Source organism: Hordeum vulgare, chromosome 6H (genome assembly GCF_904849725.1).
Source record: "Hordeum vulgare subsp. vulgare chromosome 6H, MorexV3_pseudomolecules_assembly, whole genome shotgun sequence".
Lineage (NCBI taxonomy): Eukaryota > Viridiplantae > Streptophyta > Magnoliopsida > Poales > Poaceae > Hordeum > Hordeum vulgare.
The window spans coordinates 3,677,892-3,693,514 of record NC_058523.1 but is presented as its reverse complement, the minus strand read 5'-3'; the positions used below and the strand labels follow the sequence as shown (position 1 = coordinate 3,693,514).

General features: G+C 50.1%; 4 protein-coding genes across 4 annotated transcripts; 1 reads left to right on the top strand and 3 right to left on the bottom strand.

Moving 5' to 3' along the window:
* Positions 1-355: 355 nt before the first annotated feature.
* On the top strand, positions 356-5,362 carry LOC123403930 (protein disulfide isomerase-like 1-4). The gene is made up of 12 exons (XM_045097838.1): positions 356-997; positions 1,078-1,207; positions 2,018-2,183; positions 2,297-2,415; positions 2,517-2,597; positions 2,765-2,851; positions 2,986-3,060; positions 3,464-3,532; positions 3,616-3,696; positions 3,778-3,912; positions 4,769-4,825; positions 4,986-5,362. Exons 1-12 carry the CDS (start codon positions 426-428, stop codon positions 5,172-5,174), a joined length of 1,761 nt encoding a protein of 586 aa, XP_044953773.1. The 5' UTR covers positions 356-425; the 3' UTR covers positions 5,175-5,362.
* On the bottom strand, positions 5,335-7,678 carry LOC123403931. The gene is made up of 3 exons (XM_045097839.1): positions 6,946-7,678; positions 5,494-6,852; positions 5,335-5,463 (listed from the first exon to the last, which is right to left on the bottom strand). Exons 1-2 carry the CDS (start codon positions 6,958-6,960, stop codon positions 5,515-5,517), a joined length of 1,353 nt encoding a protein of 450 aa, XP_044953774.1. The 5' UTR covers positions 6,961-7,678; the 3' UTR covers positions 5,335-5,463; positions 5,494-5,514.
* Positions 7,679-7,799: 121 nt separating this feature from the next.
* Positions 7,800-10,068, bottom strand: LOC123403933 (ferredoxin-thioredoxin reductase catalytic chain, chloroplastic-like). Its single transcript, XM_045097840.1, has 6 exons — positions 9,856-10,068; positions 9,621-9,757; positions 9,240-9,289; positions 9,035-9,106; positions 8,224-8,284; positions 7,800-8,123 (listed from the first exon to the last, which is right to left on the bottom strand). The coding sequence occupies exons 1-6, from the start codon at positions 9,953-9,955 to the stop codon at positions 8,079-8,081; spliced, it is 465 nt and encodes a 154-aa protein (XP_044953775.1). The 5' UTR covers positions 9,956-10,068; the 3' UTR covers positions 7,800-8,078.
* A 763-nt stretch (positions 10,069-10,831) lies between these two features.
* On the bottom strand, positions 10,832-15,386 carry LOC123401200. The gene is made up of 4 exons (XM_045094936.1): positions 14,216-15,386; positions 12,694-14,112; positions 12,459-12,579; positions 10,832-11,350 (listed from the first exon to the last, which is right to left on the bottom strand). Exons 1-4 carry the CDS (start codon positions 14,963-14,965, stop codon positions 11,139-11,141), a joined length of 2,502 nt encoding a protein of 833 aa, XP_044950871.1. The 5' UTR covers positions 14,966-15,386; the 3' UTR covers positions 10,832-11,138.
* Positions 15,387-15,623: the final 237 nt, after the last annotated feature.

The following is a 15,623-nucleotide window of genomic DNA, read 5'->3' as shown; positions in this document are numbered from 1 at the left end:
CATACTATAGAGTGTATATTCACTCATTTTCCTTCGTATGTAGTTCCTTTAGTGAAATCTTTAAAAAGACTTATATTTAAAAACGAAGGGAGTATATTTGTATCCGTTTAATGTGATTCTATTTGTCTATATGTGAGATACTCTAAATTTCTCAAATTAATTCTTCACGTTGGATGGTGATGAATATATGTGGTATGACCAATCCTTTTTTCTTAGTTCAATCCATTGTGGGCATTGGTTGGGTCGATGCAGCCCAGCCCAGCCCAGCCCAGCCCAGCAGTACGTCGTTGGGCCCACTCCTCTCGCTCACACGCTCCTCATGTGATGCGGTGGACTCTCCTCTCCCTTCCTTAAAAATCGAGTCTTTGGCTGGTCCGGTCCATTCCCACTCCCACTCCCCACACGCTCCTCCTCGCCGGCCGGCCATGGCGGCGATGCCGATGCCGACGCCCAGCACCCGATCTCTCCTGCTGCTGCTGTTGCTCCTGGCCACCCCCTTCCTCCTCGCCTCCTCAACCCCCACCTCCAACCCGGACATCGACCTCGACTACCTCATCAAGAACGCCGGCCTCGACGACACCACCACCGAGGACGGCGCCCCGGACTTCCCCGGCCTCGACGCCGACTACGACGACGAGGAGGACCTCTTAGACGAGGATGTGCCCGACGCGTCCTCCTCCCAGGACCAGGAGGCGGTGGACGAGGCGCACGTGCTCCTCCTCACCGCCGCCAACTTCACCTCCGTCCTCGCCGCCCGCCGCCACGTCATGGTCGAGTTCTACGCGCCCTGGTGCGGCCACTGCCGCGCGCTCGCGCCCCACTACGCCGCCGCCGCGGCCCACCTCGCGCTCGACCAGCCCGGCCTCGACGTCGCGCTCGCCAAGGTGGACGCCACCGAGGACCACGACCTGGCGCAGGCGCACGACGTGCAGGGCTACCCCACCCTCCTCTTCTTCATCGACGGCGTGCCCAGGGACTACGCCGGCGAGAGGACAAAGTGAGCAAATTCACTCTGCCCTGCCGCATCCCAGATCCCCAATTCCCCGCTCCACCTCATGCCTACTTGCTTTGCTGCAGGGACGCCATTGTGGCTTGGATCACCAAGAAGCTGGGCCCTGCGGTGCAGAACCTCACCGCCGTCGACGAGGCCGAGAAGATCGTCACCGGCGACGACGTGGCCGTGCTCGCATACCTCCACCACCTCTCGGTACGCTACGCAAAGTCAACCAACCCACCCCAAAATTGCTTCAATTGCAAACCCACTCATGTTACCCAGATTGACCCAAGAATACTGTGATTGAATCGCAACCAAACAGCTCATGTGGCCATGTTACCCCAAATTAGTTGACCACAGATACATACAATGCTCACAGTTCCCCTGAATATTCTTGTTGCTTTCTTTCTAGATGAAATGTCAACCTTCATGTTCTGTTTCCATGTGCTAAGAACGAATCTGGGATCCGCCCGTATGTTCTCCAAGCGCAGCAAAGTCAAGCAACCCAATTTGCTTAAATTGCAACCCATGTTACCCAAAATTCAATGCCTGAATTCCAACCAGAGCGCTCATCTGGCCATGTTACCAAAAAATTACTGTAGTTGACCGCAAATACAGTGCACCTGCATGTTCCTTTACAATGTGCTGAGAACGATCCCTAGATGTGCTCGTACGTTTAGCTATCGGACACTTACATACAGCATTGTGATAAAGTCCTTCATTACTCCATCGTTGAATGTTATAGGGTGCTCATAGTGATGAGCTTGCTGCTGCTTCAAGGCTTGAATTGCAACAGCCGTCCATGTGGACATGTTACCCTAGACTGATCCAAAATTACAATGCACCTGTTATGCCATGATTCCTTTGCTAACTACTACGTAGATAAAATGTCAACCCGCATGGTCTGTTACCATGTACTGAAAACAAATCCGAGATGCGCTTGTATTTTTAGCTGTTCTGCGCTGCATATATACACTATGGTGATGAATCATTATGATTACTCTGTCCTCAAACGATATATAGGGTGCGCACAGCGATGAGCTTGCTGCTGCCTCAAGGCTGGAAGATACCGTCAGCTTCTACCAGACTACCAGCCCCGATGTGGCCAAGCTTTTCCACATTGACCCGGAGGCAAAGCGCCCGTCAGTAGTCCTGCTCAAGAAAGAGGAGGAGAAGTTGACCGTCTTTGGTATCTTCACCCCCAAGTTGCTTTAGCTTTCACCACCGGCCTTTCATTTCCATTTCTACACACAATTTTGTTTGACCGTTAAATTCGACAATAATGTACCGTGTGTCTTGCAGATGGTGAGTTCAGAGCGTCTGCGATCGCCGAGTTTGTTTCGGCGAACAAAATCCCATTGATCACCACCCTCACACAGGAAACCGCCCCTGCGATTTTCGATAATCCGATCAAGAAGCAAGTATGTCATGCTGTATGCCATGGGGTTTTATTTTCATCACGTTCTCGGCCCATGTATTATTACTCCTTTGCTGATGTGCTGTATCCTAATTTCAAAATCAGATTTTGCTATTCGCTGTTGCAAAGGAGTCCTCGAAATTCCTGCCCATCTTGAAGGAAACAGCAAAATCATTCAAGGGGAAGGTACTTTGTTCTGTTGATCGGACCAGTGTTTCATGAACTTTTTCCCTCTGTCATGTTCCACGTTTTATACTCAAATCCAAGCCATCACTTATTTCCTTTGTGGCTCGTGCGTTTTTGCTGAGGTGGAGTCTCACTAAGCACTGATGTGGCCTGTGTCTCAAATGCAGCTTTTATTTGTTTTTGTGGAGCGTGACAATGAGGAAGTTGGTGAACCTGTTGCCGATTACTTTGGAATTACTGGACAAGAGACCACGGTAATACCTCTTATTTTTTGTCATGTTTATTTGTGTGTTAGTTTATTGCACAGAAACAGAATGCAGCAGTTTTACTTTGGTTTTAATGTCTCTGCTCTTTCTGTTTTTGACATTCTGATTTGATTAATTTGTAGGTTCTTGCTTACACTGGGAATGAGGACGCTAAGAAGTTTTTCTTCAGTGGTGAAATATCACTGGACAGCATTAAGGTAATTTCTGAAAACATTCTTGCAAATTCAGTACCGGATTAGAAGTAAAATCGTAAGAGCATGGTCAACAGTTGCAAGAGAATATATTATCTTAGCAATATATAAGCTGACGAACGTGTTTTTGCTTTTTTGTGCTGTTCTTCTTTACCATTGCATATTTATACTTAATACTGAACTATATGTTGCTTCAGAAACTTGCATGTCCAAGTACATTTTCTAATCTTTCGTGAAACTAGCACTTGCCTGTAGAAGATGCTTTATGTAACCACTATAGTCGTTGCTGTTTCATCATTGCTGATGTTGAGGCTCTGCTAATGTTGTTGGGTAGGATGGTATCAAGTATCATTGTTCAAGAAAGTAAAATGTTCCTTAACAAAATCTTTCTACTTCTTGTAATACCCAGGCATTTGCTCAAGATTTCCTGGAGGACAAGCTCACACCATTCTACAAGTCCGACCCAGTACCTGAATCCGTGAGTCGAGAAGAATTATCCGATATCTACTTTCTCTATCATTATTTACACAGCAATGAGACATTCTTTGTGTTTCCATGCAGAATGATGAGGACGTCAAAGTTGTTGTTGGCAAGAGTCTAGATCAAATAGTTCTGGATGAGTCAAAGGATGTCCTTTTGGAGGTAAGTTCAGTTCTTGCCAGGTAGATTTGAGAAGATAAAAAAATGCGTGTTGTCCATAACGCCGCATCATTTTGGACGCAGATATATGCACCATGGTGTGGCCATTGTCAGTCACTGGAGCCTATCTACAACAAGCTGGCCAAGTTTCTCCATGGCATTGACTCCCTTGTAATAGCCAAAATGGACGGCACAAACAATGAGCATCCTCGTGCCAAGGTCTGAGTCGCTGTCTGTTGACTTCTTCAAACTGGATATTACTTGCTAGACTAGTCTGAGTGCCGGGCCATCAACGGTCATAGAACCTGTATATACATTGTATATGAAACAAAACAATGCTAATTATAAAACATGTAGAAGTTATTTTAACATTTTCTTCACTTAAATGTGCAATTGCACTTGTTTATGGTGCATGGAAAGGGTAGATCCATTATCTGTCTGCTGCCATCTAGTATATGCTAAATGTATTTATTCCGCGCCTATTTATCCATACGCTACAGTGTGATGGTACAGTTTCTCTAACGGGCTAAAGAGGTAAACCAGCCCGTGCGTAGCAAAGTATTAATAGGCTATTGCCAGATTTGAATCACATGCTGTTAGGAGTTAGGGACAAGTTAATTCGAGAAATAGGTCGTATTTGGTAAGACAGATTTGGTTAGGAAGATAGCGATAGAGCTTGAGTCGAGTTGAGCCTCAGAGACGAGCACTGTTGCCTGGTTGTTGAAAGATAGTGCCATCTCCCCCGGTTATCTGGCTGAGTTCAAGGTCCATAATAACATCTAGAAATAGTGCAACAGTACTTTGATGTACGCGGTATTAAATAAGGCATGATGGGAGAGGCTTGTGCTCTTCTGTTTTTGATGTAGCACTATGATTATGACTGTTACACAAAGGAAAGGATCTGATTCCCTGAATGCTGAAGCGTTGAAGCTGCCTTTCATTTAGCTCTGTTTTCCTTTTGATTATCTTTCTTGAATTTATACATGGAAAATATAGATGCTCGATCTTTCATGTTCGCTGCTATGTAGACTTCCCGAAATACGGATGGAATTTGACACTTTGCTTCCTGTTACAGCCGGATGGATTCCCCACGATACTCTTCTATCCAGCGGGGAAGAAAAGCTTTGAGCCTGTAAGTGCTTATAGATCTGATGTTTCCAGTTTTGGGTAGTGGTAGTAGATTCAGTAGACAGCTAGCGAAGCTCATGAGTGGAGCTTGAATGGCACTATGGGGTCCTACTCAACTGGGAAACCTGATATACTGACTCAATTTGCTGGCTGAAACTTTGCAGATAACTTTCGAGGGGGACCGGACGGTGGTGGAGATGTACAAGTTCCTCAAGAAGCATGCCGCCATCCCGTTCAAGCTCAAGCGCCCTGACTCGTACTCGTCAGCGACGCAGACCGACAGCACCGATGGCCCAGGCTCATCGACCGAGGCCGAGAAGAGCTCCGGCTCGAACCCGAAGGACGAGTTGTAGGGGATGATTACTTACGCCATTGACGACAAGCACGAGGCAGGCGCCGATGCCGAAAGCAGAGGGTGCAGAAGGAATAGTTGCTTCTAGGTGGAGTTGTCAGGTTGGGCAGCTGGAACAAGTGTATGTTGAAATGAGAACACAAATGTTAACTAGAATCCAATAATAAAAGCATGAAGTCCTTCACTATACATTTTCAAACATTTCATACTCTATACATATTCATACACAAAATCTGGGAGAAGGGTGGCCAACAGCAACAGGTAACTGCATATATATACAGTAAGAAAGTATATATATATATATATATATATATATATATATATATATATATATGTGGTAGCTATGGCTCAGGGATATGGTGGTCCGGCTCGGACGGCGAGGGGCGGCGGGCGGTGTCGGCGGCGGCCTTCCAGCGGATGGCCTGGAGGAGGACGGCGTTGGTGCAGATGGCGACGCCGAAGCCTGCGAAGGTGGAGAGGATGATGGCGATGACGGCCTGGAGCTTGACGTAGCGGTAGAAGAGGTGGGTGAAGAGGACGACCAACAGGAACTGCAGCGCCGAGTATGCCCACACGTATCTCCTGGAGGAGACCATCCCGGCGGTGGTGAGCGCCGAGAAGGTGCCGAGGACGACGGCGAAGGGCACGGAGACGGCGAGGGCCGCCGCGGCGTTGCTGCCGTGGTCGCCCACCAGCAGCTGCTCCAGGAAGCAGAAGTATGCCAGCATGCTCACCACCACCAGGATCACCGTCCCGTGCCTCCACACACCTCTCAGCCCCCTCCTTTCTCCTCCTCCTTCTCCTTCTTGGTTGGCGCCGCCATTGTTGCCGGCGGTGGGAGGTGGTGGTGGGGGAGGGACGGGGAGGCGGCGGAGGGTGACGGGGAGGTTGAGGACGTCGTGGCCGCAGACGTCGCAGTTGGCGTTGCCCTTGATGCCGAACCACCGGAGCGCGCAGCGCCGGTGCGCCAGCGCCAGCTCGCCCTTGCACCGGCACTCGAGCTTCAGCACCACGCCGTCGCCGTCGCCTCCTCCTTCTTCTTCCTCGTCCTCCTCCTCGCACAGCGCCACCATGCAGATCCGGCACACCGCCTCCTCCTCCCCCACCTCCTCTCCTTCTTCCTCTTCTGATGGTGATGGTAATGGCGAAGAGGGTGGTGACGATTCTGACTCGGGCAATGGCACGGGCGGCGCCGACGACAAGGACGACGAGACCCGGAACCGGCGCAGGGAGCTCGAGTCGGCCACCCGCTTCCGGTGGTGGCCGTGGGGTGCAGGGAGCCTCCTGGAGATGCTGGTCATCGGCAGCGACTGCGTCCGGCACACCGGCTTGGGATACGGCGGCTGGTGATGATGATGGTGGTGAGGGTTGAGGGCTGCACGTCCGTCTTCAGCAGCAGCTAGCTGATCCTGATCAATGTCCACGGCGGCGGCGGCGATCATCCTGAAGCTGCTGAAGAGCCTGGAGAAGGAGAGGGAGCGGGTGGCGCCGTCCTCCTGCTCGCCTGATCTTGACGACCTGCTCAGGCTCCTCCTCCTCCTCCTCTTCGCCGGCAATGGCAACGGCTTGCTGGCTTCCTCCTGCTCCTCCTGCGCGCACGCCGAGAGCAGCGGCCGCTCGCCATGACGATGACGACGGTGCTCCTCCTCGTCTTCCTCTTCCTCCATCTTGCTGCCCTCCTGCAAGACAACCAAACAAACAAAGAAGCGTCATCTTCAAGGCACGCAAGCCATCCATATTCTTGAATGGAAGATGGTGGAGACGAGCTTCACCTGCTGAGGAGCCATGGCAAACAAGCACCCCAGCGATGGATGGATGGGTGGATGATTAACAAGAGGCCACAGAAGGAGAGCAAATCAACAAATTATTTGCAATGTTTATGTACTGCTAGAGCAATAAAACCAGGACAGTGACGAATAGTAATGGATGGAGCCGTGGGAAAGGGAGAAAAAAAAGATGAAGAAGCCCACACACACACACACACTTAAGTCAGTGATGGGAGGAAGGGAGTGAGATTGATTGGTGGGTGATGGCGAGTCATGGACTTCTACTACCTATCTATCTATCTATACAGCAGCCTAACTGCAACAACTCATCCCTCCTCACTCACCATCACACACTGGTGATCACCTGGCTACCTATCTAGGGTTCCTCCGTTTCTTCTGTAAAATGAAATGAACTCGGTTTTTTGGTTCGTTTCATCCAAGACGGCACATCGAGGCCAAGAAATGGAAAACTGAGGTCCACAACAATAAAATGCAACAATTGTACACTAAATGGTACTGTAATAGATGTTGATCAGATAAATGGAGCGCACGAGGGCACATGGAGCAAATCGCATATACTCCCTCTGTCCGGAATTACTTGTCGCGGAATTGTATGAAAATGGATGAATCTAAAACTAAAATAGATCTAGACGACAAGTAATTCAGGGCGGAGGGAGTATATAACACTGTGGTTGCAAAAGCAACACACAGATGCATAACAAAAGACATAATAATGACAATGAACAGATATAAAAGGTTGTTGGGTGCCATGGACACGGGCAATGGCACGTTGCTGTTGCTTCCCTTCCACACACCATTCATTCACTCAGGAAGAAAAATGAAGCATCAGGACGACGACGTTTCACACAACATCCTTCCTTCCTTGCTTCCTTCCTATCACAATGGAGTAGGCTTTACGCGAGCCCAAAAACACGCAATAAATTTGGTAACATTGACAAGCCGGGGAATGCAACCATCAGGCCTTAATTTCTCTCGAGACGGATGACAACAGACATCATTCCAGACACAAATTTTTATTTTCCTGCTGCTGTTACAGAGATACTACATATACAGGTCCGACAACGACGACCGACCGACCGACTATATCCCCCTCTCGAGCAAAAACAGGCGTTTTCTGGTTAGTACTTGGACGTCGCCTCCTTGATCTCCTCCAAGCTGATGGCCTGCAAAAAGGTATGCGTCCACGTGTAAGAATGAGATAATATAGAGCTAGGCAGTATCTGAAGTTGCGGCATCGGCAATATGAAAAGGAGATGGACATGCCTGGTCCTCTCCGGCAAAATCGTTGTCGGGCGTAAGGAAAAGCATGCAATGGCACTCCTTCCTGCACAAGTAGATGACAGAGTTGAAGAAACAGAGATCATTATAGCCGAGATTCAAGTAGATCACAGAGTTGAAGAAACAGAGATTATTATTATAGCCGAGATTCAAGTAGATCACAGAGTTGAAGAAACAGAGATTATTATTATTATTATACTTTCCTCCAGGTCACATACCAGCACAGTCTAAATAATGTTTGATGGCTGTTTACTATAATAACATCAGTGGGTGAGGAACCAAATTATCCAAACCGAGCTTTCGCTTGATACCACTTACATTCCACGGTAGTTTGTTTACTGCTATGCACAAGTGAGTGGGTAAAGAACAGATGATTCTAACCGAGCTTTCACTGTAATAAATCCCTTTTCAGTTGAAAGCTAGCACGACTTGCGTGCCACGGTTCTTTATCATACATAAGTAATACTCCCTCCGATCCATATTATTTATCGCTCAAATGGATGTATGTTGACAGATCGGAGGGGGTAGTCAATAATATGTGCTAACGTCACAGGAGATACGCGTCCGGCTAACTTGTTCTCCGGTGGCAAATCAAAGTTAATGCGAAATGTATACGCAACAGAAAGGAACATATGTCGGACAATGATAAGAAGCCAAGAGGGGTTGAAACTGAACCACCTGGTACATCTCTGGCATTTAAACACGACGAGAAAAAAGAGCATCCCATCCCTTCCCATCCTTTTTCTACACGCTACCGTAACAAGTGATAGCAGAAGGCAGGGAAGTTTTGCCTCACCTTTCTCGCATGGGGACGCACGGGCAGTTCCAGAAGCCTTGGGCCGCCTCGGCGGCCTTGTCGTCGTAATGCCTGGTTTGATTCGATTCCAAAAGCAGCACGTTCAGGCGGGCATGTAAGTAAGTAAGTAACGGCACATGTCTGTGTGTCGGAAACAAAAACAGACGATGCGTTCCTAACAAGGCATGAGATGATTGAATACTACCTGCAGGGGCAGAGAGGAGCTCCGAGTTGATCCTTGTGGTCAGCAAGCCCCTGCAAAAAAAGAGGTTTTCTTCTTCTAGTTAACAAAATCAATGAACTAATCATCAAAGGAGAGGGGCAGACACATCATGGGCGTGAACATGGACGCTGTTAGAGCTTAATTTGAATCAATCGATCAATCAATCAACAAGGAGGCACATCACATCAGTACAGCAGCAGCAGCAGGAGGAGGTATGTGAATGAAGTACACCATCATGAACCACACTGTTTGACCTTAATTAGCTGGCATTTGCAGCGGCTGGTGGACGAAGAAGATGGAGTCGAGGGTCCAGGTAATGACCAGCAGCAGGGAAAGGATGAGGGGAAGGGGGAGGGCGGTGACCTTGATGACGACGGCGGTGACGGACTTGTCGGAGCAGAAGAAGGTGCTGGAGCGGCGGGCGTACTGCTCCGAGAACTTGCGCATTATCTCCACGGACTTTTGCTCCGACGAATCCGCCGCTCCCCCGTCTCCGGCCGCTGCAAAACGCGGCAAGAAGCGATTTTTTTTTTCAGATTCAGAGGGTTTGGATTTGGATTTGGATTTGGGGGGTTTGGTTGGGAGAAGGAAGTGTTACCTTGGGCTCGGACGGCGCACAACCTGCCTCCGCGCCGTCCGCCCCTGGAGACGGGCGGCGGGCAGAGCGGGGTCCCGGCGGTGGAGGTGATGGACATCATCGGCGGTGGCCGTGGGTGGGTCGAGTGGGGAAGAGTGGGGAGGAGAGAGGGATAAGGCGAGACGAGAGGAGGAACACCTCCGCCCTCATGTGTGTCTGGAGACGGATCATCTCATCTCATCTCCTCTCCTCCTCTCGCCACATGTTTTCATCATCTTCAAAGTTACCATTTTTGCATTTGCAACTCATCTTTTTTCCTATTATGAATAAAAAAAAAAGACTGCAACAATATATTCCCTTCGTTTCAAAATAACTGTCTCAACTTTGTACTAGCTCTAATACAAAATTGTACTCCCTCCGTTCCAAAATAAGTGTCTCAACTTTGCACTAAGCTTAAGACACTTATTTTAAAACGAAGGGAGCACGTAACAAGCTGTGAAATATACACAAATTTATACTGTATATATAAAAATACAGAGGCGAGGTTCCGTTCGTTTTAAATAAATCAGACTTCACACCCCCCACAAGGTTAATCGAACACAAGATTTCACTTTCCCAAGATAATGAAATGATATAATTTTTTTTTAAACAAGATGATCATCCTCCTATCTATCTCTCCAGCTTACTATACTATTCACATAGGGAGTAGAAGATGATCATCAAGGTCCATTCATCCTCCAAGATTAAAGCCAATCTCTTCTCTGTTGATAAAACAAACAAACAAACAAAACCACAGGCCCACAGCTCATCACATGATTCATTCATTCATTCATAATGGGAGGTTTCAGGGAAAATCGCATTTATGCCACTCTCATCAGATCAGATGATTCATTCATAATGGGAGGTTTCAGGGAAAATCGCATTTACGCCACTCTCATCAGATCAGATGATCCATTCATCCACTCGTTCATTCATTCAACTGTTTTCACCTCCTCTATGATCTAACAATACCTCATCTTTTTTCTCTGTCAAAACATGGGCACTACATATAACATACAGAGTCGTCAGGCACGGATCCATCCATCCATCCACCAACATCTAGCTACCAAACTATATCATTTACACAAACGAATTACAGTTTCTTTGTCTACGAGTCCGACCCGGGACCCATCAATTTCCGCTTCTGCTTCTTCTGCGCATAGTTACAACCGGAGGAGAGGAGGATGGGGCGAAAAAAAAACACAGCCTCGCAGACTAGCCAATGATATCACACATGCGGCGGGAACAAAAGAAAGAAGCAAGGCCTAGTCGAGGCTCCTCCAGACGACGTCCCGGCACCTCTCAGACACGCTCGCGGCATCGGCGATCCTCACGGCCATCACCGACTTGTACGCCGCCAGGTTGGCCCGCTCCATGAGGGCCTGGGCTCTGCTGCGCAGCTGGATGGCCTTGTCTACGGCCTGTTTCGCGGCACGGTCGGCTTCCACCACCCTCTGCAAGGCCTCACCTTCGCCACCTGCACACAGCAGAATGCACAACACAAGGATGATGAGTACAGGCCAGATAAGACTGTTCTACATCACTTCAGCAGCTGAATGAATTATATTTTGGGCATGATAGATATACAGCTAAGAGGATGATTACAAGCTTACTACTATATTTTGAGCACGATGATCAGTGAACATTTCAGGAAGTAAACTATTAATTTTCTTTCAACTAATCCCTCTGTTTTTTTTTCCTTCAAAGAATTGTGCAAAGCTGGGAGGGCTGTGCCCCTCCCCCCCAAGACTACACTAAGCTCCGCCGGCGACGATGATGCCTACTTACTACGCTCATCCAGGCATAATGAAGTTTAAATGATACTATTGTCAAATAAATGACAAACACAAAAATACAAGACATACACGTCACGTATTATAAAGTCATCAAGTGTACGGGTGGTTCCCTGTCACAAATGATTTCTAGCATCACAGTCTGACTACACGAAAGACAAAGGAAGATTTTGTGCTGTCCAACAGCAGGGTTTTTAAATACCCGCAGCAGGACTGTCCAATAACTTCAGCAACTGAATGCTAAGGTATAGTAGATATACAACTAAGGGGGTGGTTATACTATGTATTGGGAACAATGATGTTTACTATGTTCGGGCATAATGAGCTCTGGTTGTTACAATGTCCAATGGCAAATGGAGAAGGCCGAGACATAAATAAAAGTTACTACATATTGGTGGTTCCCATAAAAAGATCTCTAGCATCACAACTTGAATACAGCAAAGCCAACAAAAAAAATATTTGTGGCAACCAACAGCAGGGCTTGTTACACAGCTTTAAATACCTTACAGGTTAGATTGTTCCATAACTTCAGCAACTGAATGCTGAGGTAGAATAGATATACAACCAAGGTAATGCCAACAGACATACTATATCTTGAGCTCGGCAATGTTCACTATGTTCGGTCATAATGAGGTTAATTGTTACTATGTCAAATGGCAAAACGTAAAAAGACAAGACATTGATTGTTCCCTGTCACAGAAGATCTCTAGCATCACGATTTGTGTACAGCAAACTTTAAAAAAATGATTTTGCGGCATCCAAAAGCAGGGCATGTTACAGAGCTTTAAATACCTTGCAAGAAGAACCCAGGCTTCCCACGGCCAGGTTGGCTTCTTTGTGGTCTCTTCACGGATCTCTTCTTTTTTACAGAAGATTTCTGCGACGGCCGTCCTCGCCTTACAGCAGGTGCACCCTTTGGAAAATCAATTTCGCTGGGTTAGATAATATGAAAGAAGGCATAATAAAAAGGATGGTTGCGGTAAAGATCACATCAGGGGATTAGGCAAGGGATATACTCCGGCTTTACCTGAAATATCCTAAGCAGTGGTGTGCCTTTCTTATCTCTCTTATTAGTCCAGTATCCGTATATGGCAAGGACATTGTCACCCTTGCCTAAAGCAGGATGCCTGGAGAGAAGCTGATCCACATCATTAGCTTCCTCAGGATTATTGTAGGCGTCCTTTTCGAACAAGGTTATTAATTTCTCGAAATCTTCGTAGGAAATCTGGTTCAGGCGGGTCCTCCTTCTATCGGAAGGCCCATGCTTCAGCTGAATGAGCCACTCCTCATCCTCCGAGTCCATGTCATAAGCTGAATCTCTCGAGAGGGCCCGCGCAACCTCATCATCCGCCGTTCTGATATAGTCTGTCACAGGGCGTGAGAAAGGATCTGCTACAGTCCCTCCCATGCCATCGGAAACCTCATGCACACCTGGAATCGGGATGATCTTTCCCTGAGAATTGCGCTCCCGGCCCTCGATGTGCAATTCTTTGAATAAAAGCCAGTCCCATTTGTCAGGGAACTCAAGCTTCCATCCATCTTCGACCGCCCAGACGTAGGCATGGGTGTGCCGGTTGACGACATAGAACCTCTGCTCTGAAGGCTTAAGAGAGACTCTAGTGACACCGTGTAGCTTCACAGCCACGCACCACCCGTTGGAGTTTGATAGTTCCAGCATAACTTCAGCTCCCTCTTCCCTCCAGCACCTATCAGCCTGAATAATCAAGAGGTTTGCTTTGCAGCGGAAGGTATCTATATTCTGCCTAACCTCTGACAGGGCCGGCCTTTCACTCGTGCGGTCAACGGGACTTTTGAAAAAAGACCTCTTTTGCTTCCCACTTGGTCCCATGGGCGTCGAGACATCGCTGTCATCCATGTTATCAAGCAGATCAAGAGAAATTTCCATTGCTGGCTTGGGCTGGACAGGTTCCTCGGAAACCTCAGGGCCTCCGGTCAATGGTGGATTTTGCAGTTCCGTCTGAGAGGTCACGGTGCCCTCCTTCACTCCAATTTCCTTGTCAGAAAATCTCACTGTGAGACGGCGGCGCCGGCTCAGGGGATGCCTCATCGAGCTTCGCTTCCTCTGGTGCTTCTTCAGCCGCAGACCATGCAGCACCACTCCTGGAGCTTGCTCAAGGGGCACATAATCCTGAACCGCTCCGTAAGATCCGACAGCGGGTGTGGCGTCCCCGGTGCTCGGAGACCCAGAATCCACCTCTGGATGATCTCGAGAATACGATTCTTCTTCAGCTCCTCCAGCCAAACCCATGGCCCGGCGAATCACGGCTGGCAGATATATGAAACGAAGAGCTGTCGCAGAATGCAAGCCCTGGAAGTAAGAAGGGAACGCCGAGAAGTTGACCGACAGCACCGGCTGCCGAGACGGGCCAGCACCACGGAGCTCGCACCACCCGCAGTTCACCGTAGGCCTCTGCAGCAACGCACTCTACATACAGAAGAAAAAAAGCACCTGCGTCAATCAAACAGTCGATGCAGTGCAGGCACATGAATGAACAGAAGCTGTATAGAATGAAACAGAAGCTGCTTACAGCTCTCTGGCGCTGGAGCCTGATAAAGTGCACCCCGTGCGAAGCAAACGCGGTGGCAACAGCCGGCGAGGCCAGAAGAAACGAGGCCAGGCTCCGGACATGGCTCCGCTGGCGCCGGCGCAGCCACAGCAACACCGGCAGGAGGAGGCGCGAGAACCGGCTCGAGCTCCCGGGGGAAGACGCGTCCACGAGGACGACGAGCACGGCGCTGCGGCTGCCGACAGCGCCACCCAGAAAATGTGCGTCTTCAAGGAGCCCGACGGTCGAAGCCAACTCCCTGGACGAGGAGCACAGGCCGAAAGGGGCGAGCTTGGCACGCTTGTGCTTCCTGGTGAACACGAGCCCGAACCTCCTGTCGCTGCCGTCGTCGCCGTCGCCGTTGGCGAGGTCCTCCGGCTCGGGCGGCGGCCTCTGGCGGCGCTTCCGTCTGTACACGGCCCCGAAGGACCTCGGCGACATGGGCCGGTCGGGCGACGGCTCGCGCTGCGGCGTGCGCGGCTTGGGGCCGTCATCGTCGTCGTCGTCGTCGCTGGTGCTGGCGGCGCGCTGCTCCCAGCCGAGCCAGTGGGAGTGGTTTGAGGAGATGGCGAGGCGCTTGGCGGAGCGCGTGACCCTGGCGGGCTCCGGCGAGCGCGGGGCCTGCTTGTGCGCCCTGGGCAGGAAGACCCGCGTGGAGCGCCGCGCCCCGACGGCCGGCATGGGCGGTGGGGGTGGCCGTGCGCGGTCAGATCCGGCGCGCTTCGTCCTCATCCAACATCGACGCCCCGCCGCCGCCCATCAGACCATCCTCCTCCGGAATCGAATCTCCTCCTCCGCCGCCCCCCTCCCTCCACCGGGCGGCGAGACCAGATCGGGGGACGGACCAGGACCGACGGGGGCGGCGAGGCGGGACCAGATCGGGGCGGCGGTCGGCGAGATCTGCCGCTGGCGGCTGGCGGCTGGCGGCGGGCGGATCGGAGGGGGGTGGATCGGAAAGGGGATGGATTTGGACGAGTGGATTGGGGGATTAGGGTTTCTCTCTCATCGAGGGGAGGAGAGAGAGCGGGGGGGGGGGGTCGCCTCGAGGCCGACGAGAGGTGGAAGATGACGCGAGCCCGGCCGTCCGATCGGAATCCGACGGCGCCGGTTGATCGGTGGGGCCCGCGCGCCGTCCGGCGTGGGCTGCAAGGAAGGCACTGACGGTGGGCCCGGCCGGCCGGAAGGTACTAGAACGAGCAGACCAGATAAAGTCCACATACCCCCCTGGGGTCTCAGGAAATAACCTATCACCCCCCTGAACTCCACAAACCCCCCTCAAAAATGCCCCTAGAGCCTTGGGAGGTGGGTTTTCGGGGTGGTTTCGGTTCATCTCTGGCTACTCTGTGTCGCATGAGCAAAAACCGCACCGCCGAAAGTGTTTTCGTCCGGT